General features: G+C 37.3%; 5 protein-coding genes across 8 annotated transcripts; 1 reads left to right on the forward strand and 4 right to left on the reverse strand.

Moving 5' to 3' along the window:
* Positions 1 to 1,482: 1,482 nt before the first annotated feature.
* Positions 1,483 to 19,859, forward strand: Pug (pug C-1-tetrahydrofolate synthase, cytoplasmic). Of its 4 annotated transcripts, none has more exons than XM_076434077.1 (13): positions 1,483 to 1,501; positions 14,956 to 15,021; positions 15,708 to 16,043; positions 16,331 to 16,423; positions 16,660 to 16,801; positions 16,898 to 17,009; positions 17,131 to 17,696; positions 17,765 to 18,068; positions 18,145 to 18,362; positions 18,436 to 18,899; positions 18,977 to 19,229; positions 19,324 to 19,509; positions 19,583 to 19,859. In XM_076434077.1, exons 2-13 carry the CDS (start codon positions 14,972 to 14,974, stop codon positions 19,670 to 19,672), a joined length of 2,814 nt encoding a protein of 937 aa, XP_076290192.1. In that variant the 5' UTR covers positions 1,483 to 1,501; positions 14,956 to 14,971; the 3' UTR covers positions 19,673 to 19,859. The 4 variants fall into 4 exon arrangements, with proteins under 4 accessions (XP_076290192.1, XP_076290190.1, XP_076290189.1 ...); XM_076434075.1 differs by lacking the exon at positions 1,483 to 1,501 and adding an exon at positions 13,925 to 13,968; XM_076434074.1 differs by lacking the exon at positions 1,483 to 1,501 and adding an exon at positions 14,254 to 14,342.
* LOC143213800 (putative methyltransferase-like protein 15 homolog) lies at positions 19,749 to 21,030 on the reverse strand. The gene has a single exon (XM_076434081.1). It carries the CDS (start codon positions 21,028 to 21,030, stop codon positions 19,870 to 19,872), a length of 1,161 nt encoding a protein of 386 aa, XP_076290196.1. The 3' UTR covers positions 19,749 to 19,869.
* Positions 20,830 to 21,848, reverse strand: LOC143213803 (ubiquinol-cytochrome c reductase complex assembly factor 2-like). The gene is made up of 2 exons (XM_076434085.1): positions 21,607 to 21,848; positions 20,830 to 21,338 (listed from the first exon to the last, which is right to left on the reverse strand). Exons 1-2 carry the CDS (start codon positions 21,675 to 21,677, stop codon positions 21,008 to 21,010), a joined length of 402 nt encoding a protein of 133 aa, XP_076290200.1. The 5' UTR covers positions 21,678 to 21,848; the 3' UTR covers positions 20,830 to 21,007.
* Positions 21,849 to 22,068: 220 nt separating this feature from the next.
* On the reverse strand, positions 22,069 to 22,959 carry LOC143213804 (uncharacterized). Its single transcript, XM_076434086.1, has 3 exons — positions 22,818 to 22,959; positions 22,393 to 22,734; positions 22,069 to 22,247 (listed from the first exon to the last, which is right to left on the reverse strand). Exons 1-3 carry the CDS (start codon positions 22,833 to 22,835, stop codon positions 22,227 to 22,229), a joined length of 381 nt encoding a protein of 126 aa, XP_076290201.1. The 5' UTR covers positions 22,836 to 22,959; the 3' UTR covers positions 22,069 to 22,226.
* A 103-nt stretch (positions 22,960 to 23,062) lies between these two features.
* On the reverse strand, positions 23,063 to 24,102 carry LOC143213802 (26S proteasome non-ATPase regulatory subunit 9). Its single transcript, XM_076434083.1, has 4 exons — positions 23,917 to 24,102; positions 23,697 to 23,796; positions 23,452 to 23,639; positions 23,063 to 23,365 (listed from the first exon to the last, which is right to left on the reverse strand). The coding sequence occupies exons 1-4, from the start codon at positions 24,085 to 24,087 to the stop codon at positions 23,147 to 23,149; spliced, it is 678 nt and encodes a 225-aa protein (XP_076290198.1). The 5' UTR covers positions 24,088 to 24,102; the 3' UTR covers positions 23,063 to 23,146.
* Position 24,103: the final 1 nt, after the last annotated feature.

Consider the following 24,103-nt stretch of genomic DNA (forward strand, 5'->3'; position numbering starts at 1 on the left):
CTTCCTTTCATTTGTTTAACGTACAAATTTGTTCACACTTTAAAACGTTGATATCTCCATATCGAGTTTGTTTTAAAGCAATTCAAGGTCTGTTTCCCGATACGAAAATGACGGTCACTTCTGCGAGTCGACAGGAAACCAAAAATTGAAGCGTATTAACAAATTACATCACTCAAAGTACAAAAGATATTTATGAAAATTATTTATATAGAACTACTCTTACTTATTCTTTTTATTAAAAACGCGAAGTTTGTACATCAGATCAAGTTTCTGTTACCCACGAAATATAATTTATATTTTATAATTCTTTCCAGAAAAACAGGATTTTAAACATTTAACAATAGCTCACACATAGATTGGCTACAATAATTACTACAATAAATTCATACATGTTAGAGTACAGTTTATCTAGTATAACATTTACTGGAAACAAAGAAGGTCTTGGCTTTCAAATTCAATTTGTTCTTGGCTAACATCTAAAACTTCTCTAATCACATTGCAAAAGAATCAGATATAAATTATTGTAAAACGATTCAGATATGTTCCTAACATTACGTCGAAACATACTTTAGGAGAGAATAGTACAACAAAACAGAAATACAGCGTTCTAGAATAAGTTGTTAAGCATTGAAAATCAACGACAAACTTGTAACGTCGAATGTTAAAAATAAAACAGCTGTATTTAATTGGACATGTATTCAATGTTTTCACTCCAATCCCACAATACATCCCAATCAATAGAATGACTGAAAATATCCATATGCAATACTTCTAATAAATAAAGAATATTTTTTAAAATGGTTATTTTATCAATATTTATTACATTTATATGGTCGTGGACAAAAACAATTAACGACCTATCGAATTTGTTTACATTTTTAAAATACATTTCTTCAATAATCAGGCTTCATATTTTTTGAAAAATGTATTCCATTGCATCAATTTTCTTTATTTTTTATTTTGTAAAGTTATTAATGATCCGTGGAAGATGAAACTGTGTGTCAGAATCTCCCAGAAATAAATCTTATTGATTTTCTGGGTGACTCTCCTCGACAAGGAAACAATCGTAAAAATCAACGAAACTGGCCGATGTAGAGAATAATTCAATCCCCTATGCAACTCCTTCCGTCTGGATTTGATCAGCTAAAATAGCTGCAGCTGGACCAACATCTGCCGGACCGGTTGGTCATCTCGATGTCCAGTTTGTTCGCAACGGAAAATGTCCGTTTTTTATTCAATGGGGACCGGTCGATCTATCCTCCACGACTGGTCCACCAGGATGCTGGAAGAATCCCTCCGCGTTTTCTATCTGACCAGTTCGTCCGGTACTGGCTAGCCCGTGTGTCCAGCAACCCCTATGCAAGGGGTTGCGAGGACTGGTTTTCAAAAGCCGTATCTCCTTTAAGTACCGCATCTTCGTGGCAGATACCGAATCAACCTGGACAGTTCATATTGTGCCAGTGAATTGGATTGATGCTGCAAATTTCCGGGATCAACATACGTGAGTAATCGGTCTCCATTTTCATATTGATTTACCCAAACTTCGTACCTGTGGCATTTGCAAGTGATGGCTGTTCTAATCGCATTCGTCATTTTTTATGTGTATGTAGTATTTATTTGCGAATTACTACGTCATATTCATCGATCACATCGTGGATCTTTATGCAAAATACAAATTTCCTGCATCATCAGATAGAAAGTTTGCTCTTTTTTTTAGTAATTTTCATAGATTAGAAGGAATATGTTGACGTTCAAACACTTATACAATTTCTCATAAACTTGACCAATTTGAAAGTATTAACAATTGAAAGAGCAATAACAACTAGAGTGTTTTATATTTATGTATCACTAAAATACAACATGGCGTACTCTCTTGACAATAATTCATGTTAAATTATAAAATGAATTCGTTGGTTACCGACAAAGTCTTTGGTTCGTCTTCTTCCGGGATGATAATAGTAGAAGGTTAACGAATCTTCGCGTAGGTGGCTCTAGTCAGCGAAGGGGTTAACTGGATCAATATTCCTCCCACGCACTCACGATTCAGCCATAAAATGGCAGCATGCGCCATCTTTTAGAAAACTGCTGGACAACATTCTCCATTACTGTGCAGTTTAATCAACAAATGCATTTTCTACTTGAAAACTACGAATATTAAAAATCAATGGAAAAAAGTCGAAGATCTTTCAACATAAATCTATTATATTAATTCTAGTCGCAACTTGTATTTCATCCCTGTACATCATTTCTGTCAAACACTATTTTGAAATTAGTCTGACCATTAATATTAATCTTTGTTTCATAATTCAACAGACCTGTCAATACATACATTGATTACTAAACTGCAGATTTTATGTATTCATGAACAACGCAATTGTATACATATAGCAAAATCCAAAATATATCAAAAGAATTTAAGGACACTATTTTATTTCTATTTTCTTTAAATAGGTTTAATAAATTGTAACTTTGCGTAAATATCCACAGCCCATCGATTACCAAATGCCAAGCTTGTTTATAATAATGAAACTTTAGAAGTATGGAAAGAGACGAAAATGCCTGCTTGCTGATCCCCCAGGACAATCGGGGCTTTGAAACTGGTTGACCAGTCGCCAGATAAGTCGGTGGTCGATGTATACTGCTCGCAAAGGTTTTCTTCGGTACCCCTAATTTAGGGAAAGTGGCATGGCATAGACGTTGAGATTAATTTGGTTGAAGTCGGTCAATCTTAAGGCGGCAGCTGCTCCTGAAGGAATCCATTAGTAGGCTTATGGCGTCGGCATCTTTCCTGGGGTGGCCAGCACCACCCCCTTAAGGGTAGTAGAACTCTGCTTTTGTTCGAGATAATAAGCCACCATTGTTGAGATAGGTGGATCCGTCCAACGACCTTATTGTCCATCGACCCGCTTTGCTTCGAATATTCGCGATAAGAGTCGAATTCTCGTGGACTCGTGAACCAACGAGACCATTTTGCGTCGCCTTGACCACGGATTTTCTCCGAATAATTCGTCCCGTGGCAAGATTAACATTTCTGGACACACGATATCCGTCCTGAATTGTATAATATAATCAATTTTATTCTTAAATAAATCAACCTACTTAAACGTAAAGTGGTCTCTAAGAGAAATTAAGAAATGACTGGTGTCTTTAGAAATGTAGTATACTCTAAATGAGAGTACATTTTTCGAAATTAGTAATTCAGTTACTAAGCATTCCATTTCGGACACGTGATAACGAATTCTAAGTTCCGTGATTTTCTAAGCAGAGGCTAGATCGCCGGAGAAACAGAACAATAGACTCGAACGCGTACTATTGTACAGTTGCAGGCTTTTCTAGAAGCCCAATTAAGCTGGATAAAGGACGGCTTGTTTATGATTTTCTGGACCACGTGGATTTGCGGTTATACATTAAGCGCTAGACGTGCATCAACAACGCGTCGAAGAGATCTCATTAAACCACGTAAATTTCTAACAATACCTAGAGGAATTTCGGTTGTGAAATAGAACTCTGTGAAAGGAACTTGCATCCCGAAGAAAACGTTTAAATATTTGACTATGCATTCTACACACTGAAGGAAACTCGTTCCTTCGTAATTGTTCGTCCTGGCGAAATTAAGGACACTGTTCGTCCCACTGTACCAATCTCATAATTTTAGAAATGCAGAAATGTGATGTTAATCCTCAATAGAAAAGAAAATTAATACTTCTTGTACACCTACAGTTACTCAGATACTTGAACATTATTTACAAGAATACATGTATCTGTGGTTGCCAGGAAAAACGCCGCATGTCACAATTTCAGAAAATTTGAGTTTATGCATTAATTGAGCTTTATAGTATAGGATTTACGTCTTTACCAGAAGAAAAGTCATGGCAATAAGTTCGAAATTTAACCAATGTCCTATGTCAAAGTATTAGTGATAAAAATTTTAAACGGCAAAATCTCGAAAGTGAAAGTATGCGACATGCGGCGTTCGTCCTGACAATCACAGATATGTATATTCATAGATACAGCTCGAAGTCTTCGAGCAGCGGTGAAAATTCGGGAAGGGGTGAAAATTCGTCAGGGCTAGCATCGTCGGAATAAAAGTAGGGTCCAAGAGGGTCGGAGCAGACCGTTTAATCATAAGCTGGAGGAAACCACAGCGATGCTCATCGCAAGTCCGCAAACCGTTCGCCATGAGGAGAGCCAACGGCGTACGATAGCTATGAAGTAGCCTCGGCTTGTGGAACGGTACTGCACCCCCAGGAACAAAGTTATATCGGCTCCTACTACCGTTCGGTGAAAGAGGAGTGAGGTCGACGAGGGCGGGGGTGGGTTGAAAAGGGGGTGGGATGGAGAGAGGAGAAAGGGAGGAGACGGGGTGATACGCCGTGGCCGGTTCCTGAGGGAGCGACGAAGTTCGGTGATTACCTAGGACTCTCCTAGGAACCGAGAGTTTCGTACTTCGGCCGTGCGCTAGCTTCAGCAACCTAACAGTCAAGCAAAGTAACTAAGGTTATTCGGAGGTACGCAGGAAGGAGGATAAGGAGAGTTCCGGCCCGGGCCTAAGGGATGCACTGTCGATATCGTGAGCGTCTGCATCAAGATATCCTCACTTGAGTGATCGCACCCACGAGATTCCTGCCTAGCGTCTGACCGAGCCTCTAGACCCCCGCAGATTACAGATTTTCATAATTGGTATCGCGGCCCCAGGAACGCCCACTGTGTTTGATCTAACAGGGAAACCTAGACGGACACGTTGCGGAAAGTTGTCCCCGATTTTCGAGGAGTGATTTTCAAGATGTGAAACACTTTCGTGTTTGGGAATTTAGGACATAGGTATCAGCACTTTTTCTATTAGAACGCTATTGTACTTCATGTCTTTTTAGTTTGGAGAAGCACCTAAAAATAATCTAGTTCTAACCAATATTACAGTATACAATATCCAAGACACTGTCGTAACCTAATAGGTTCCCACCCTTAAAGGTTCACCCTTTGAGCACAAATAAGGGTCTCTTTAATTTAATTAATTTAGTAGTTAGCTACATTCATACTTGAATTGCCCAAATTTCAATTACCATCGATTTATTAACAGTATTGTTGATCAAGGAACTAATAAAAAGAATTTATTAGACTCCGATCGTCTTCGAACTTAATGGTTCCTGATTTCTGGGGTTAATGATAGTCGACGAGGAAAATAATGAAAGAATTTAGCATACCTCCATCGTCTTGAAATCTAATGGGTCCTGGTTTCCGGAATCGAAAAAGACTCTCGCCTCTCAAGGGTTCAATTTCCCATGACTTCAAAGGGTTCGAAATATCGTAAGGACAGGACATCGTAATAACCATAATTCAATATGGCTGTTAAGATGGTAGGCGCTTCGAGACAGTCTGGGAATGGGTTCCTGGACCTTCCCGCTGATTCTCTTCTGCACCCCGTATCCTCGATACAGATGCTATCTAAGAAGGGAATCCGGGGTGTACTATTGTTCTGTACGGAGAGATCTCGATGCTTCAGCCCGAGTGCACCGATACTCCTTAAACTTTGGACAAACTTTGCCTTACCGCCAAGTCCTCGTTACAATGGAACATATCTACGGTATCGGACAATTAATTCTCTCGAATTTGAACCCGCAAGGTTTTATCTTCCAACTATTGCGCCTTCTAAACTTTTAGGATGTCTACAACTGGCCCGATTTGTTGTTGAATAAAGTATTGAATTACAGTCTTAGTAATGCTATTTTTCTCATCAAATTATTAAATAATAACGGGAAAGAGTGTAGAAATAATTTTTAGTTTCTTCGGAACAGATATTGAGAATGAATAAAAATAATGTACTACTTATTTGGCTTAATTCTTTATTGATTAAATCGCATATTTATACAAATTAGATCATCTAAAGTAAGTAAATTCGTGAAGAAGCATGGATAGCAAAAATGAACGACTTTATATTTTCGTTTGCGAATTACGATATAAATAACGAGATTGTGGTACTAACCAACACAAACTTCCCATTTATGCATGATTAAACCTCGTCAAGTCTCTTTTGTAATTCTTAGCGCGTAATAAGTGACCAATCTTGTTCCTCAACTTCTATTCAGAAGCAATCAATGCTCTCTGAATCCGCCGTTCTCGCATCAATTTCTTCGAACTGTATAGAAAAATTAAATCGTACACGTTTTCTCCTCATTCCAGACGAATTTAAAATCTCTTACACTAATAAATTGTATTCACCGACGCGCGGAGTAATAACATATTGAGCAAACAGATAGCTTACAATTCTCTTAACAAGTTCCCTTATTTAGAGTATGCTCCGGGAGGAAAAAACGCAACCCTTCGAATCAAAGTGCTTGGAAAGGCAGAAGCTAATCAACCAAATTACCACCTACAGGCTGTCATTTCTCTAAAGTATTTTTGAAGCAAAACGTGTACAAACAAAATTAAAAATGTGAAAAAATATTTCTGACGTTACAAATTACTTACGTTTCGAATAAACTCAATGGTAATCAAATAAAAATGTGTGTGTGCTATTTCCACACGTTGCAGTCATAGGAAAAGTAAAGGATGACTTTGTAAAATAAATCTGAAAGTCTTAAATCTCAGCTTGTGCTTCGAAACTATTTTCCACGACTAACCTTTCATCAAATCGTCAGGCTATAGGGAGACGGATTTGCACACCCAGAAATCGTATTTAGTCGGCCATATTTTTCCATAGCATAGTGAGTAGGAGGGTGAAATCGTTTTGATCGTGGAGAAAGCGAGATGCTGAATGGAGAAGGGGGATGCCCATACGGGGAGAACCGAGATGGTGAGGGGTCACCCAATCAACCCCCAGCAAGCCACGTCTTACCCTCTCTACAAAGTTATCTTTCTTGTCCCTGCCCTGAACAGAGTTAGAGCACCCTCGAAATTCCCAACTATTGACCGAACCACTCCGGACCATTGCTACGATCAATCAGCACTTGCGTTGCTAAAGATGCAATATGAATTTCATATTCTCTTCAATATTCTTCGATTGTACCCCACAACTCCCATAAACTCTTCGAAATACCCAAGACACAATCTGGTTTGATCGTTTGGCCTACCCTGTTCTCCATTCGCTTACACTCAAATGAATATAACACAATGAATAGTAACTTTCGATCAATGAAACTTTTATCGCTTTGTTCATCCATTTACAATTTAAATGGTTAATAGGAAGACTGAATTTTCTGCTAATATAGAAAATAGGAAAACATAGAAATAAAAACTCAACGATTCTTCTTCTGAAGCAGAGACTGCAGCAAAAGAAAATGAAGTTTAATGTACACACACATAAACAGATGTGATCAAGAGTATAAATGCAACCCCGTCGAAAACTTTGCGAGGTCGTCAGAGTGCGAACGACTCCCAAGTATGTTTAATCCATTTTGCAGTAATGTCTTCGATCACGGGGCTGTCAAATTGCTAATCAACAAGAGTACCCAAACCGAAACGACAGTGTCACACTCGCTACCGCTGAGACCGAATGCAAAGTTAACTCGTATAAACTCGCGACACTTCTCGCCTCGACGTATCCTCTACACTTTATCAATCTCATTAAATATCGGGACTTTAGAGGTACGCTGTCCGGCATTAATGTTTTCCATGTTCACATTTAAATAGTTACTGGTGTACGTAGTAGTAGAAAGTAGAAACATTAAAAGAACTCGAAAACATCAATTTAATATTTTCAGCTTATCGTAGTTGTGAAGGCGGTAGATTCGTTTCCAGGATTGCAAAGGTGCGGGATTCGCCTTCTTATTTCTCGATAATACGAAACTGGGGTTTTTCAGTAGTCAAAAACGCAAGATAGAGATCGATCTAGGGCGCTATCTCCTCAAAAGTACTATTTTTTCGTTTACGAGGCGTAATTTGCATTATTCGGTAGCATGTAGCTATGAAAATAGCTACCTACATACATAGACGATATAGCGCCCTAGACTGACCTTTTATCTAGTGTTTTTGACTACTGAAAAACCCCGTGTTTGTATTATCGAGAATCCAATCCTGGAAAAAGAAGTCTACTCCCTTAAAGAAAGAAATTTTAACTTGGTTCTTGTGACTTGATGGAATGTTTGTTTCGCATAAAATTCTAAGGTTATTTCATGTATGGCGAAGCAAGTAAGTAAAACGGGCAGTTTGATTGAAATCAGCAACAGCGAAGGGTCCGAGGAAACGCGTCGCCATAAATAGCAGATGTAATCATTTCCGAAAACTAAATCCCGATGGCCAAGAAGCGGCGATTCGACGAACCGTCGATAATTCAGGCCTATCTGGTAGCGTCTCTAATTTCCTTGATATTCACATCGAAGGGTCCTTACGGTCGAGAAGCCTAAGGATGCCAGAAATACCTATCTGAAGGCTGGAGCGCGCCTTCCATGACAGGTTCGCAGGATGGAGTTGTATTAATTTCATATCCCTTCCGCTGTCCAACACGAAGCCTACGTTCAATCGTCTATTTATTGCCGACACATCCAATCTCCAGCACCGTCTCCAGAAGATATCGCCTAGATGCGGGGGAGTGGCGACTGACTATTAATTTCGATTAGTCTCTCCTAAGGAACCTTGATTGGAAGCGGCCGCCGTGCGACGATCAAATTATAACGTGTACTTTACAGTGGACGGTCAAATTATTATTAAAGCAACACGTACGAAAAATACATTTTTTAACCGTATAATTGATAACGTTGTCTACTATGACCCTACATTTACATTTGTAATTTTCGAACATTATTACTTCGTACGTAAACGATGAGTCTCCAATTTATTATAAATTACATAATCGATTTGATAATAAAGAATGTAGTGCCATTTTCGAACAAAATCGCCGAGAAAATGAAATTCGAAGATATATCAATGATGTTAATAGTAGAGTGTATCATTTTTTTTTATTTTACGCGGTGCAGTTTATACGAGCATGTAAAAAGATAGTTTATGTTTCAACGCGAAAATTTAGTTTACTAAAACGCAAAGCATAAAATAAACTGGACCATTCTGTATTTTTGTAATTAATATTGAATCGCCACATATTTATAGCAGAGCACACTCCGCACGCTTGTTATTCGTACCTAAATTTCGTCGTGCTCGCCCGAAAAGCGCAATATAAATGTAAATGTTTATGGGAAGGCACTAAATGTAAAGTGTAGTAATGGTAGGTTTACGAGCACGGCAGTTTACACGTGGCTCACAAAGTCAGCCGATTCATCGAGTAATTTGTGTCCCCGATGGTTTGCATTTTGAGCGAACTCTAAGTGCCGCGCTAATCGTTAGTTCCTCTAATAAAATTATTACATCCTACACCCTCATCGAAAATACCTGTACGTTGCCTCATAAGACAATTAAATGATTATACGTCCAATACTATTAAATCTAAATTGTATTTCTTCATTCATTGAAAAGTAACATGGTGGTACGATAATAAAAACTGAATAATATATAAAATATTTAAAAAATACATATTATACAAGGTGGAGTAAAACAAAAAACCGATATATATACAATTTATTTTTAAGACGCAACACGAGTTCCTGTCCGACACCTATCCAAAGATGGTAACATGCAACTCTCATTGTCGGTGTCTGCCAATTACACAGAGCCGGGTACAAGTGTCCTTTTAGGAACCAGGCTAGAACGTTCCGAGGAATAAAATCCGCAGGCCAAGTTGAACGCGACCTATTAACGAAATCGAGTCGATTCCTTGAGCATAGCCGTGGATGCACTCCGCGCTGTACCGCGTAAAGGAATTTGCGGTCCAAGTTGCTTTGCTATCCGAGATGGAGAAATCTTCCACCCTATAGCACCCAATCCAGCCCCTTTCCTTCGGTAACCCTCCATCCCTCCCTCTCCTCCACCCCCGCAGTTTACTTCAGCCCTGATCATCCGTGGCTGCAGTCACCCCAAGGCTAGTTTCTCCGTAGAACCCTTAAGCTTAACTATCCGCAGTAGTTGGAATCTGTACGTACCTATTCCACGACGGAGCTACGAACTCACCCCCACCCCCCACCCCCCTTCACGAAGCTACACCCTTCGTTCAGACTTGAACACATTGCGGTACTGATTCGGGCTCTATGTACTCGAAGGAGTCGCCCGAACGCTGGAAATAACCGATGAAGAGATGGAGAATGAAACGAAAACTGTCCCAAGCGTTCGAAGAACGTATAACATTAATTAGAAGCGTTGTTTGTAAATATTAAACTATAAATATGTCTAAGAGAGAAGGAAATCGTAACGTTTATCTTACATTGTCACGTTGCCATGTGAGTTTGAATTCATTCCGGTTTCGGTAATGGCATTCAAGTCACCCCTTCTGTATAACTGGATGGCTGGAACCTGTTACACGAAAACCCATTTCCTGATCAAGTGGCCAGAAAACGTCTTTGCTTGAAAGGTAATACGTTCAAATTTATACAGCACCTCATGTGTGACCATAGCCCAAAGAAATTATATGCTTGTGACAAAGTTACAGATCAACCCTTAGCAATCGAGTGGCGACTCAGAGAGTCACCACTAAAAAGTGCTGTATATACCATTATTCAAAATATTGTTTACATTATTAAAAATACGTTGGTATCTAATCAAGTACTAATTAGATTTTAAGAATTTTTAGAATTATTCTAGCATGGGAGAAATGTTTAATTTTCGAGTTGAAATAGCTGCGTGTTAAAGTCTGCGGAAATTTTCGAGTAGGGAGCTTCCCAAATGTATTTTCAAGTACTATTCGTATTGGACGCCTAACAGAGAACTTCGAGGAACTACTTCTTCGGGCATACCGAACTGGTTATGCGATTTCGACATCGCAAAAGGGTACACGAAAGGGCCAGTGAAAGTCAGGGTAATATTGATTCAACGTAAGATTGCCGCCGGCACATCTTGCGAATCGAGATTGAGTTGCAGAGACGTATTAGGGGGCGAAATGAATCGAGAGAGAAAGGTGGATGAGAGGGAAGGAAAACGTGAAGAAATGGAGGAAAGTATAGAACTAGAACTAGAAAGTATAGATTGAGACATCTTCATTTTCGAGGGAAGACAGTCAACTTTCTTGAGGACGGATCATTTAGATGACAAAGTCGATGGAAACGTAGGTCCTCGAGAAATTATGGATGCCGACTGCTACATCGATCTGGCAATTTCACGGTGACCGCCAATTTCCCCGTGATCTTCGTCCACGTTACTGTTGGTCTGATATTAATTAACCTTAAGCTACGAAGGCCCGCGAGATTCGAGACTTGCGTGGGGTCCGCGAGTCCTTCGGGAGGTACGCCGAAAGTGTGCTTAAACAGTGAACAATTTGAACGTTTACGTACATTTGAAGTAGGTACCTCAGAAAATCACTAAGGTAACTCGCAAATCGATTAGGGTCAGCGACAAATTTGTTTCGGTGCCTTCAACTAATTATAAACGAAACCTGGCTAATCGTTTGGCCCAGCAACCACAAGAATGACACCGCTGTTTACCATTTAATTGTATAAAGTGTCATTGAAATCACTGTAAAGCAACGATAAAATGATAATCGCACAGAAGTTCCTATTTCAATGTGTACTCCCCTTAGCAGAATAATTATGTCGGATTTTCACTGTAAATATAATTTCCACTGACTAATATCGTTGTGACTGCAGTCGTTATATTATTAAATATGTATATTTTAATTATGTTAGTACCTGCAATAAACTGTAATGAAACTAACTACTTTATGCATATTTTATGAAGTCCATTTACTGTCACGGTATTAATTGTTTTGTCAGTTCCCGTCGTCGGTGGAAAATAAATTATTAAATGCGACGGTAATTTATTACCGCGAGTATGCACGACATTAAACGTTGCGATTCTCCTACTATGGATTCAACAAAATTATTTCGTATTACGTTCAACCACTCTTTTATATTTTTCATTGTTTTATAGTCTTTGATATCTTCAGTTCGGATAATCAAGATTCTGCTGAATCGTGAATTTAACAAATAAATACGATTCAAATTGTATCGTGTTTGGTCTCTTTTTAATCAGAAAAATATCGCAAATGAGCCAGTAAAAGTTTCATAAAGAAATAATCCAGAACAAAAAAGTTTCGTCATTCTGAGTCCATCAAGGAGTATATTTCGCAGAAGTGGGAATAATTTTCGTGCACATCTTTTTCACATCTATCGGGGCACTACCGTACCTCATGTTCGTACCTTTTGCTGTACGCCATGGTCAAAAACTCGAGATCGTCAGGGCGTCGGATGACCTGAAAAGATTTTAGATCTGCTCGAAACAGCTCGGTGAAACGAAGCGTGGCACGTTGTACGTCCTTTATCCGGTCTTCGCGCTGATTGGGGGATCTGTAATGTCATTAGGCCGCGGTTTTCGACTGGCCATTGTACCGTTTCGCCATCGGAGGTCGGAAGATTAGTAAGATTAACCAAGATCCTGCTCTTCCGTGGCTTTCTGCGCTCACAGAAAGGCGTAAGTCCCACAAAGGAGAGCGATTCATGACCACCTCTCTGATGCTCTAGATTCCCCTAGCGTTCGGGACAAACCGGTCTATCTCGCGGGACAACTTTACACTCCAACATCGTATTCGCCATCCTCCACCCTCTTACCCTGCTCCCCTCTTCGGTTTAATTACGTCTTATCTGCATATTTCCTGTCGATTTCTCGTTAATATCGCCTTTCAGACGATAAATTCATGTTCGGTTGCTGAAACAGTTCATACGAAGTAATTATTGTCAATATTCGATGTTAGAGAAAAGACATAATATGAACATTTTTCAACCGTAAACTCAAGTCAGTCTCATAAAATATGCATAACGTCGAAGTAGAAACTCGTGCATCAAAGCAGACTCGTTATTTTATAGAGTTTGGTAGAAGTCCCTTAGCTTCAAAAGCAGTTTAACTCGTAACCTATTTCAATGTTTTGATAGCAGGATTAATTGCCGTAACATCAAGGGGCTTACACGTAGTTTTTGCTTAGTTTTGGGGTATGGTTCACAGTAAATTAGATGGGTTTATCGAGTCATGAGTCTGCCACCGTAGAATAGAATGAGGAAAGCAAGCTGTTTTTGCCGAGTTCTCCTGGAAATTCAGGAGGAGCAGGTAAAACTGTTCGCTAAGTTCGTAAACGAATTCGAGTTTCTTCATTTCGATGCAAGCACATATAATGCTGCCATTGATAATGACGCCTAAAAGATTTATTCGTTGAATTATAATTTATTTTGTACGAAACAAGACTCCGAGTTTCCTTCTTCGTAAGAACCGTGTTTATATTCTTACGACGTCAACAATATTTTTCTCAAGCTCGAACATAAACAAAATGCGTTGTCGGCAGGCATTCTGTGGGCAAACAATCTTTGTGATTATATTTATCGCTAAACGACGCAATGTGGGATTACGTAAACACAAATGGCAATTATTTACAGTTGCAAATAAGATAGTTCAATTGTTTAAACAGGAACATCTTTATGCAAAGTTTTACTAAATTCTTTAATAATTAGATTTTTCAATTAGTTATAAATGTAAATAATTAGTGTTTCAGAATTAAAGAATTAAAAGGACAGTATCAGAGTTTAATTTGTCTGGACAAATGCTCTGGTTTGTGTACCTTGCATAACCAAAATATTGATTACATCATTTAAATAGGAAATCCCCTAATTATTTCGAGAGCTCTATTACAAGAGCGCATTGCGACATACTGACGCGTATGATAAGATTCAGTAAATTATTCAGTTATCAATGGGCCGTGATTAGGTTAAATTCGCAATTAGCGGTCAACAACTTGCCATCGAATTTCTCCTATAGAGTATAAAACGGATGCTTTATATGCATATTGGAAATGTATATTGCATGTCATGCATAAAAAATGTTAAATTTAATCCTGTGTTTTCTACAGGGTACATTGCAGATTCACGAAAAAATGAAGTTGCATAAAAGATAAGAAATTTTGAAAAAGCAGCGGACCTTAATAATGGATTTTAAAAGAAGAATCTGTCGAGGGTAAACATTACTACGATAATACGGTAACAACACAGAACTACTTCGCGTTTTATTCTCTGGTCAGTCATCCTTTTTAAACAATTTATTTGTGTGAAATAGATGATGATTTTCATGTAATATTATTCCGTAAATCGACGGTACAAATAATATTATTGAGTTATACACAAGTCTCGTAAATACGGAGTAATGTACGAGTATAATGATAAAGTTCGGTTTGGAAATTCAAGATAAACGCTTTTCATGTCAAAGTTTATCGATTAGAATTTCATCACACGAAAAGCATCTGGTTTCTTGCCCCCCATGAAGATCGTCTTCATCATTAGTAATCAGAGACTCGTTGAGTCGAACAATCACATGACACCGCAGGTCTTTAAGTAAGACAACTATTTCCATGAATATATTAACAAACTAATTACTTCTTCAAAAGAATATTCATTTCTTAACCTTTATATCATTAGTTTCTCAATCATTTTGGAGCATAAGTGTTAAAAGGTAAACAAAAATTAAGAAACGATAAAGCAGTTATCATGAAACTTATTTCTTTGTAAATATAACTTAAGAGTGAATGTTTAGGAATTGTTAATAACACAATATCGTGTAGTATACACACAATAAGCTGACAATTTATCAATATCTACTATATTGAGAACCACTGTGATACAGAAACAGGCAAAGAAAACAAAGTTCAAAATTGGAGATGATATTTTTCGTGTTCTATTGACATTCACACCGCTTTTCTGTGTGCAAATAACTCGCACAGTGCTATCTCGATAAATACATATACACACGTATGACAGCTATAGTGATCGCTAATAAACCGGTAGCTTACACTAACTCAATTCATTCTACCATCGACAGTCCTCCGGTAAATTCCAGTGGAACGTGCACGCGCATTTATCAATTGACTCATTTCCATAATCAGTTGTAAAAGTGTACATTAATTAAAAAGTAGATCGCAAACAACAGTGATTTTTCGTGTTGTTCCAGATTTTTCAAAAGAATTATGTCGACGGACGTGCGAGGAATCGTGTTGTCCGGGACCGAATTGTCAAAGTAAGTTACATTCTTCGCAGCTACAGATATAGCAAATTCATATTAACATAATACTTATGCATTTTACAACAATCTATTTCTCAATGCAAGTTGTCAATGATTATAACATACATGTTTAAATTTGCATTCTTTTATCGATTTATCGCAACAAACGTGCATGTAATACAGGTTTTAGAAAAATATTTCAGGTGAATTCAAATTCATCTTTCTGTTAACTATATCATTAGAAAGATCGATAGTGTGGCCGTTGCACTAACCTTCAAGATTGAATTACTTACAGACAAATTGATTTAAATTCTCCGAAATTCTCACATGCTCAATGGAAGCATGCACGTTGTAAATGTGAGGTTATGCTTGCTTTCAGTCTCTAAATTATATAATCAAACAAATAATATCTCTTGCAACGGAATGCATAAGGACATTCGGTTACTTAGCAGCATAAAATCTTTCTTGATTGCGAGACGATTAATTGCTATTACATTCGCAAACTATGGAGTTCAAGAAAAAGCCCGCGAACTTTGAATTTCGATATATGGACAAAAGTAAAACAAATATATACTTTCCGTGTCGTAAATTATTCTCAAATATTTACATTATACAAACGAGAATATTTGCGATTCAATTTGTTGTAGGAATGTATTCTTTCACTTCCTATGCTGATAAAATAAATTGGTTTTCGTTCGCAGGGAAATTCGCGATAAACTAACAAAGGATGTAGCATTGTTGAAAGAAAAGCTACCGAGTTTCAAACCCGGTTTAGCTATCGTGCAAGTTGGCGGCAGGGAAGATTCAAATGTTTATATTAGAATGAAGATAAAAGCGGCAAGCGACATCGGAATTGCAGCCGATCACGTGAAACTTCCCAATACTACGACAGAAATGGAATTAGTAAACAAAGTAACCAAATTAAACAATGATCCAAACGTTCACGGAATCATTGTGCAAATGCCTCTCGATAGCGTGAACAAAATCAACAGCCATATGATCACTGATTTAGTCTCTCCCGACAAAGATGTGGATGGGTCAGTATTACATAACTGTTCGTAATAAATAAATTCATTCTTGCATTTAATAGTACATAATTGAATTTACTCAACAAGGCACTAAATACATTAAAAAACATTTCCTCGTGTATACCACAAATAGGAAAAAAATGTTGTGCAAACTAGTACTCGAGATAATCACGCATTTCTCGCCTTAATATAATTGCAACAGCGATAACTTATTATTTACGCGTTATTACAACACGCTACTGTACTTTCGTAATGTCGTTGTTTAACTATTATTTTTAACAAACTCATTTTTTCAGATTAAACACGATTAATGAAGGAAGAGTCGCCATTGGTGATATGACAGGATTTTTACCATGCACTCCGAACGGATGCATTGAGCTTATCAAAAAGTACGTTAAACAAATCATTTTCATTCATTAAAAATTTAACCAATAGTATTCATAAATATCTTTGTACATCATATTGTAAGAGAGGAAAATGCTCGAGGAGAATTAAACTTCGCACGTTCATCCTTCAAACATTTCGAAATATAAGTGAAGCGAATGGATCGCGAGTGACCTAATAAATAATTTTACACAATATATTCGTGATGTACACCATTAATTTTTGCAAAAATGTACTCCAGGAGCGGCGTGCCGATTTCCGGTGCCAAGGCTGTAGTTTTGGGCAGAAGCAAAATCGTCGGTACTCCAGTTGCCGAATTATTAAAATGGCAAAATGCTACTGTAACAGTGTGTCACTCGCGAACAAAGAATCTTCCGGGAGTTGTAAGTAGCAAAGAACATTTTCTAAATACTAGATATTGTTAGATTACTTCTACAATATCTCTATAAATCTATACTAAATTTTGAATTGGATTATAGGTCTCAGAGGCTGATATCTTGGTGGTTGCTATTGGCCAGCCTCAGATGGTCAAGGGGAGCTGGATTAAACCCGGTGCAGTCGTAATCGATTGCGGAATAAATTCCATTCCAGGTAGATATAATTTCGTGCTTAACACCTTGCGTATCTAACTGTACAAAGTCTTACAATATTCAGGCAGTTAATTTTTTTGAAGTAATTCTTACAATCATTACAATGTACGTAATTATTGTAGATCCAACGAAGAAATCTGGACAACGTCTGGTAGGTGATGTTGACTACGAAGAAGCCGCGAAGGTGGCGTCGTTCATCACACCGGTACCTGGCGGAGTTGGTCCGATGACCGTGGCCATGTTGATGAAGAACACAGTGCTGTCGGCTCAAAGATCAGCAGACAGACTTTTGAACACTAAATGGAATCTGAACGTTCTCTCAATCAGCCCGCAAATGCCGGTTCCTAGCGATATAACGATCTCGAGGAGTCAAGAACCGAAGCCGATCACAATCTTAGCAGAAGAGATTGGATTGTCCCCGAACGAGATCAGTCCCTATGGCAGCAAAAAGGCGAAAATCGGTTTAGACGTATTGAAGAGACTTAAGGACCAACCGGATGGAAAATTCGTGGTAGTTGCTGGTATCACGCCAACGCCTTTCGGAGAAGGCAAAAGCACTACCTCATTAGGCTTGGTGCAAGCTTTGACTGCACATAAGGGGAAGAACTCGTTTGTTACCTTGAGGCAACCGAGTCAGGGTCCCACTTTTGGTGTGAAAGGTGGGGCTGCGGGTGGAGGATACTCGCAGGTTCGTTTTTTTTTATTTTTTTGATTTGGTGTACGTGCACAGAGGTTTTACAATTAATTAATTTCCAGGTGATTCCCATGGAGGAGTTCAACCTTCATTTAACTGGCGATATCCATGCTGTAACTGCAGCCAACAATCTGTTAGCGGCGCAGATCGATGCAAGACACTTCCACGAGTCCACTCAGTCCAACAAAGCTCTTTACGATCGACTCGTGCCGGCGATTAAAGGCGAAAAGAAATTCTCGAACATTCAATTACGACGTTTGCAAAAGCTTGGTATCGCGAAGACAGACCCGAACAGTTTAACGGCGGAAGAAGCTAACAAATTCGCGAGATTAGACATCGATCCAGATAACGTTCCTTTTACCAGAGGTATTGAAACTAGAATATAAATCTATTCAGAAAAAGATAAAATAACTTGGAGACACTGCAACCGAATATGTTTCAGTGATCGATACCAACGACCGATTTTTACGCAAAATCACTATTGGTCAAAGTTCGACCGAGAAAGGAAAAACGCGAGAAACATCTTTCTCCATTTCCGTTGGTTCTGAGATAATGGCAATACTCGCACTCTCCACCAGCGTCGATGATATGAAAGAAAGGCTTGGCAACATGGTGGTAGCTTTTAGTAAAAGTGGAGAACCCTTAACTGCAGAAGACTTTGTTAGTATATTTATAATATACATCATAAAGGTATTATCCTATTGTTTTATAAAAATTATGTACGTGTATGTAGGGTATGACTGGGGCCATGGCAATTTTATTGAAAGATGCGATTCAGCCAACTCTGATGCAATCTTTAGAAGGAACTCCGGTAATGGTTCATGCTGGGCCGTTCGCGAATATCGCGCATGGCTGTTCGTCGATTATTGCAGATGCAATTGCGTTGAAATTAGTTGGACCAGACGGTATCGTGGTGACCGAAGCTGGATTCGGTTCTGATATCGGTATGGAGAAATTCTTCGACATCAAATGTCGAACATCTGGACACACACCGAACGCTGTTGTACTTGTTGCGACTATTAGAGCATTGAAAATGCACGGTGGAGGACCTCCGGTAACTACGGGCGCTACCTTGAAGAAAGAATATCGTGAAGAGAATCTTGAGTTAGTTAGAAAAGGTCTTCCGAATCTGCAGAAGCATATCAGTAACGGAACTAAGTTTGGTGTGCCGGTTATTGTAGCAATTAATGTCCATGCGTAAGTTTCACGAATACTTCTGTTCGATCTGTCGTGTATCTGTCGAGCAGTAAGTTATTTTATAAAAATTGCCTCAGCACTGACACGCAAGCAGAACTGGATTTGGTAAAGCAAGCAGCAATTGAAAGCGGCGCAGCAGATGCAGTGATATGCAATCACTGGGCGCAGGGCGGCGCTGGAGCAACGGACCTTGCTGATGCAGTTATAGCCGCCACAAACAAACCCAGCAATTTCAAAGTATTATACGATTTGAATGTCAGTATCGAAGAAAAGATTAATACCATTGCAAAGGAAATGTATGGTGCGGGAGAAGTTGTTCTTTCAGAAAAGGTAAATCTCTTCACCCCTATGTTACTCAACTATATAACATTTTTGGTTTAATATGTAGTTTGTCTATATGTAGATGTGATAATTATTATTGTAGGTGCAAAAGAAGATTGAACAATACAATAAACTAGGATATAACAAACTGCCCCTTTGCATGGCAAAGACGTCTAACTCTTTAACTGGTGATGCATCAGTTAAAGGTGCTCCTACAGGTTTCACACTGAATATTACAGATATATTTGTGTCTGTTGGTGCTGGTTTTGTAGTGCCAATGGTGGGAGATGTAAGTTTACCGTGTTAAACTATAAATTATACAAATGCAACATATACTATAATATAAAATGTTACTTTTCTAGATACTGATGATGCCAGGTCTTTCTACCAGGCCAAGTATTTATGATATGGACTGGAACGGTGAAACGGACGAAATAGAAGGCTTATTTTAAAAATAATTCGTTATGTTTGCAAAAGCATTCCTATCAATAGAATGTTTCCATAGTTTCCGTTGAATGATATATTCTATTTTTTACGTATTTTCCAGAAAATTTATTTGTATTTTGTACCGTGTTTACAAAATAATAAATTCTATTTTGTATTATGTTACACAATAATAAAGTCTGAAATTTATCATGACACGTAAAGTTTACAACACTTTACGGACACCCCGTAATTTCGCTGAACGGGATCTCGGATTTCTTTCTATTTCTTCGAATGTAGGCGTAATTACATGTTTATGCAACATTTTCCATGGTGAGTTTAAAATGGTGTTGTATTCGTCAGTGTCATAAGATTTACTATAGTCTGCAAATTTTAATGGTAATTTGTTAGCAACTGTTTGTATTATATTTCCGGAAATATGTCTTTTAACTATTGTATCTTCTAAAGAATGGAAAGATATCGTGACTAAGCGACCGTCTGTTTTTAAATACGATGCAGCCAGAACAATACCATAATTGATTTCATTCAATTCATTATTCACAAAAATTCTCAGTGCTTGAAATGTTTTTGTAGCACAATGAGCAGATCTACCAAGCTGGTCATATCTATTTTCATGAACAACCGATTCAACTAGCTTAGCTAATTCTTCTGTGGTTTTCAAGCTCCTGAAAGTGTATCGAGCTTCGACAATAGCACGTGCAATCTTTTTTGCCTTTTTCTCTTCACCATAAGCTCTTAGGATTTGAATCAAATCTATTTCAGTTATTCTTTCTAGAACATCGGCAGCTGTAGGTTCTTCAGGACACCTAAATCCATCCATCCTCATGTCCAAAGGTCCATTCTTTGATATGGAAAATCCTCTGTCAGCAACATCAAATTGCATTGACGAACAACCAAAATCAAACAAGAACCCATCTATGCAGTTCTTTTGCACTTTGTGCTGACAAAGCAACTGTGGCAGTTCAGAAAATCTCCCTAATAAAGGTATTATTTGCCCAGGATATTTTTCTGATAATTTGTGTGCAAATTCATGCGCAACAGGATCTCTGTCTAATGCAAATATCTTCACTTCAGGAAAAGTTTTTAAAATTTTTATAGTATGTCCTCCAGCACCAAATGTCATATCCACTATAGTTTTCTTTGGCGAAGGCTCCAGATACTGTAATACTTCATTGGCCATAACCGGTACATGCGATACATTGTTAACATTCTCATCTACTAACTGACTGTATCTTCTTACATTTTTAAAGTATTCTAAGCGACTTCGTTTTGGTAATAAATAGTGAACATTTCTATTACAATGATTAATGTTGCTATATCCTACTATTGGAAGCGCAAAAATATTATGTATTACTTTTGGTAACATTGTACAACTTAGCTCGTGAATTATCAAATATCTGTGCAGCTCTTGCAGCTACACGTACAAAAATTCCTTGATCTTCTGTTTCAAAGAACTCCCTTAGTTCCGGTGAGAGTGCCAAATTACATTGTTCCTTTGTTAACCCACTAGCACTATCATTTCGAGCACGAGCATACTTTTCTCCATGTTGATTGGAAGCAATCCTTTTCAAACTTAGATAATAGCGGTCACATTCCTCACGATTTAACTGGCTAGTTGCCTCACCTTGTGAAAAAGCAATTTTCAGTTGATCACGGATGTGTTGACCTAAGTCTCTAAAATAAATATAATTTGTCATTAAATTTGTACAGAGCCAATAAACAGAAAATTAAATATTAATAATTAATCATTTAGAAAATGGGACACATTGAAATATCTATGTAATCTGTAATTATATATGTTTCGAAGCATTTATATAACCTTAACGCACTCACGTTTCTACGAAAAAATATAACTATCTTAAATTGACAGTAATATTATTTATAACAAAAATAGTAGAAAACCATGAAAAGATCTTTAATTTGTTACATCGAAAGAACTTACCTGCCAGCTTTTGATTTATCTAGAGGCCAAGACTCCAGTAATCTCATGTAATTCCTGTAGGTACCGGCCATGATAACACAAATGTATTGGTGGACTTTTTAAAACGGGGTGGATAGTTATTATGATTATTGGCGTACGTAATAGAATCGTACAATTGCACAAGACAATTATTATTCAATAATTATATGATATGAGATCAGTAGAAAAAATTTATTCACATAATTTGTTGAACAATATATTTAAACCACAATTCTAAGGATGTTATATAATTAATTCCGCGCATGTGAATAGTTCATATAACATCATGGTTTAATTTTATCCTTTCTCTCTGTTACCAGTCACAGCATAACGAAAAATATAACGAATAACATTTAGACATTAGAATTATCATTCATACTAATTTTGTCAGTACAATACTTTATACTAAAACATAAAAATAATATAGGAAATATAAATCGTACTACTTGCAAGATAATATCTTTTAATAATTTCTACAAGCACATATTTAATTTTTAATTATAAAAATAGAATGCAGTATTACGTTATAAATATACTTATGTAAATACATTACTTCTTTGCATCACTAAGTTCATGTAAGATCCTGTTGTCCGTTTTGAAGATTAATTTTTGTGTTTGTTTTTCTGTAATATAGATGAGCGTATAAATTATAATAAAATTTTCCCGCGCATAATTTTAAAATGTAAACCCCCTCTTCACACCCCGTTCACCAATCAGGTGTTGCATTTTACAGGGATGCCTCGATTCTCTAAACTAAACGTTACTTACATAACTAGAAAGCTGATGTACATTTTTCAGTGATTGTATTCCATTTATATTTTTCGCTTCGCTTATGAAGTAAGATACATTTTCTGTTTGTAAATTTGTACCGTTTTGTCGAGCATCGTCAGAATATAAAACCGTTTTGCCTTGTTTGTCAGGAGCAACAGTTTCTGCATTTGCAGAAATATCCACAGATTTTTCAGTTTTCCATATCTCAAGCAATGTCTCAGAATTGTAAAATGGGTATATGGCATAGACAAATGACCATGGATGTTGATCAGAATATTCTGTATAAGTATTTTCTTCACTTAATACTTGGGATGCAAGAATACTCAAGTACAGTACTCCCTAGATCAAACAATTTTTTATAAATCAAAATAATAAGTATATATGCATATATGTATAGTTACTTACGTAATATTACAACTTACAAACAGTATGAAATGCATTTTGCTGTTGCTCTCAGATACTGATTGCTGCTTCACAGAAATTGTTCATTTTATACTACCTCTATCATTTTAAATACCCAAGTTTAAATCACATTAGAAAGATTACACATATTGTATTTCAAGGTCTGAATGTTACATTTCAGGATTATACCATTAAAGCCACTTAAAACTTATAACAGCGATTGTAATGTTGCATGTATATAAAGTATTTAAAAGACTATATTACATACAATAATTTACAAATTTTTTTTATTTAATAATATACACAAAAATTATACATAATTATAAATAAACGATTTTGTTAAAATCTTTTAGCTTTTAATGGTATCTACGTTGCAACCCAAAAGGCCATTGCCAGCCCAAGGACGTGGAGTTAAGTTCAAAGTTAAGATATTAGATCCACGCTTAATCTTTATGGCGATTTTATTGTACCTACTATTGTGTACCAAAGTACCAATATCTTGTAATGAACCAAAATTTCGATGATCAATAGAACCAAATTTCAAAATCAAATCATCCACTTGAATTCCCTAGAATATAAAATTAAATATTATGCAATATATTTCATGTTTAGAAATGATTTCAGTGTTATAACAATTTGCGATGTATATCTTACTGCCATCTCAGCTGGTGAACCAGGGGACACTAGATTTACAATAAGGAAAGGCTTTAATTGCACAGGTTGTTCGACATCATTTAATGCAGCTCCATTAGAACTTTCTGCTTGATTTCCTGATAATGCATGCACTCTGTGCAATCCCTCTTCTATCTTTTTCATCAAAGCTTTATGATCATTTCTGAAACCTAATCATTTCAGTTATTTACATTTAATGCGTCTACATTGTATAAATATATACATACATATAATTTTATGCCTTGCATGCCTGACTTGGTAAACATCTATGTCCTGTTTTGGATATCCTTCGGAATCAACCAACGGATCATCCATACCAACATGATTCTAAAATCCGGAAAATTAACAGGTCATGGTACATACAAAACAAAAATATATACAGTCACTTATGATGACAGGGTTAGGTTTGTATTTGGTTACGAATCTAAAGTGATTCTATATACATACGGAATCTAGGATTTCTTTAAATGCTTTCAATTCCGCTTCGATTTCATCTTTATCCTTCATAAGCTGAAGGACATAGTTCTTAGCTTCCTGCAATTCCATATCGGCCACCATTTTTACTTCTAGTGACGTACGATAAGCCCTCAGAGCCGTACTTAGGGGATAGCGATCCATGGGTCCATTTATAAAA

This window comes from Lasioglossum baleicum, chromosome 11 (assembly GCF_051020765.1).
Source record: "Lasioglossum baleicum chromosome 11, iyLasBale1, whole genome shotgun sequence".
Lineage (NCBI taxonomy): Eukaryota > Metazoa > Arthropoda > Insecta > Hymenoptera > Halictidae > Lasioglossum > Lasioglossum baleicum.

Coding starts and splice junctions, on each gene's coding strand:
- LOC143213803 (XM_076434085.1), bottom strand. CDS start 21,677: ATGGCCGGTACCTACAGGAATTACATGAGATTACTGGAGTCTTGGCCT. Junction 21,339..21,606: donor GATAAATCAAAAGCTGGCAG/GTAAGTTCTTTC, acceptor TATTTATTTTAG/AGACTTAGGTCAACACATCC.
- LOC143213804 (XM_076434086.1), bottom strand. Junction 22,248..22,392: donor TACATCAGCTTTCTAGTTAT/GTAAGTAACGTT, acceptor TCTATATTACAG/AAAAACAAACACAAAAATTA.
- Pug (XM_076434074.1), top strand. CDS start 14,269: ATGAAGATCGTCTTCATCATTAGTAATCAGAGACTCGTTGAGTCGAAC. Junction 15,022..15,707: donor TCCGGGACCGAATTGTCAAA/GTAAGTTACATT, acceptor TTTCGTTCGCAG/GGAAATTCGCGATAAACTAA. Junction 16,424..16,659: donor TGCATTGAGCTTATCAAAAA/GTACGTTAAACA, acceptor AATGTACTCCAG/GAGCGGCGTGCCGATTTCCG.
- LOC143213800 (XM_076434081.1), bottom strand. CDS start 21,030: ATGTTACCAAAAGTAATACATAATATTTTTGCGCTTCCAATAGTAGGA.
- LOC143213802 (XM_076434083.1), bottom strand. CDS start 24,087: ATGGATCGCTATCCCCTAAGTACGGCTCTGAGGGCTTATCGTACGTCA. Junction 23,797..23,916: donor TTAAAGAAATCCTAGATTCC/GTATGTATATAG, acceptor TCCGGATTTTAG/AATCATGTTGGTATGGATGA. Junction 23,366..23,451: donor GTTCACCAGCTGAGATGGCA/GTAAGATATACA, acceptor TTTATATTCTAG/GGAATTCAAGTGGATGATTT.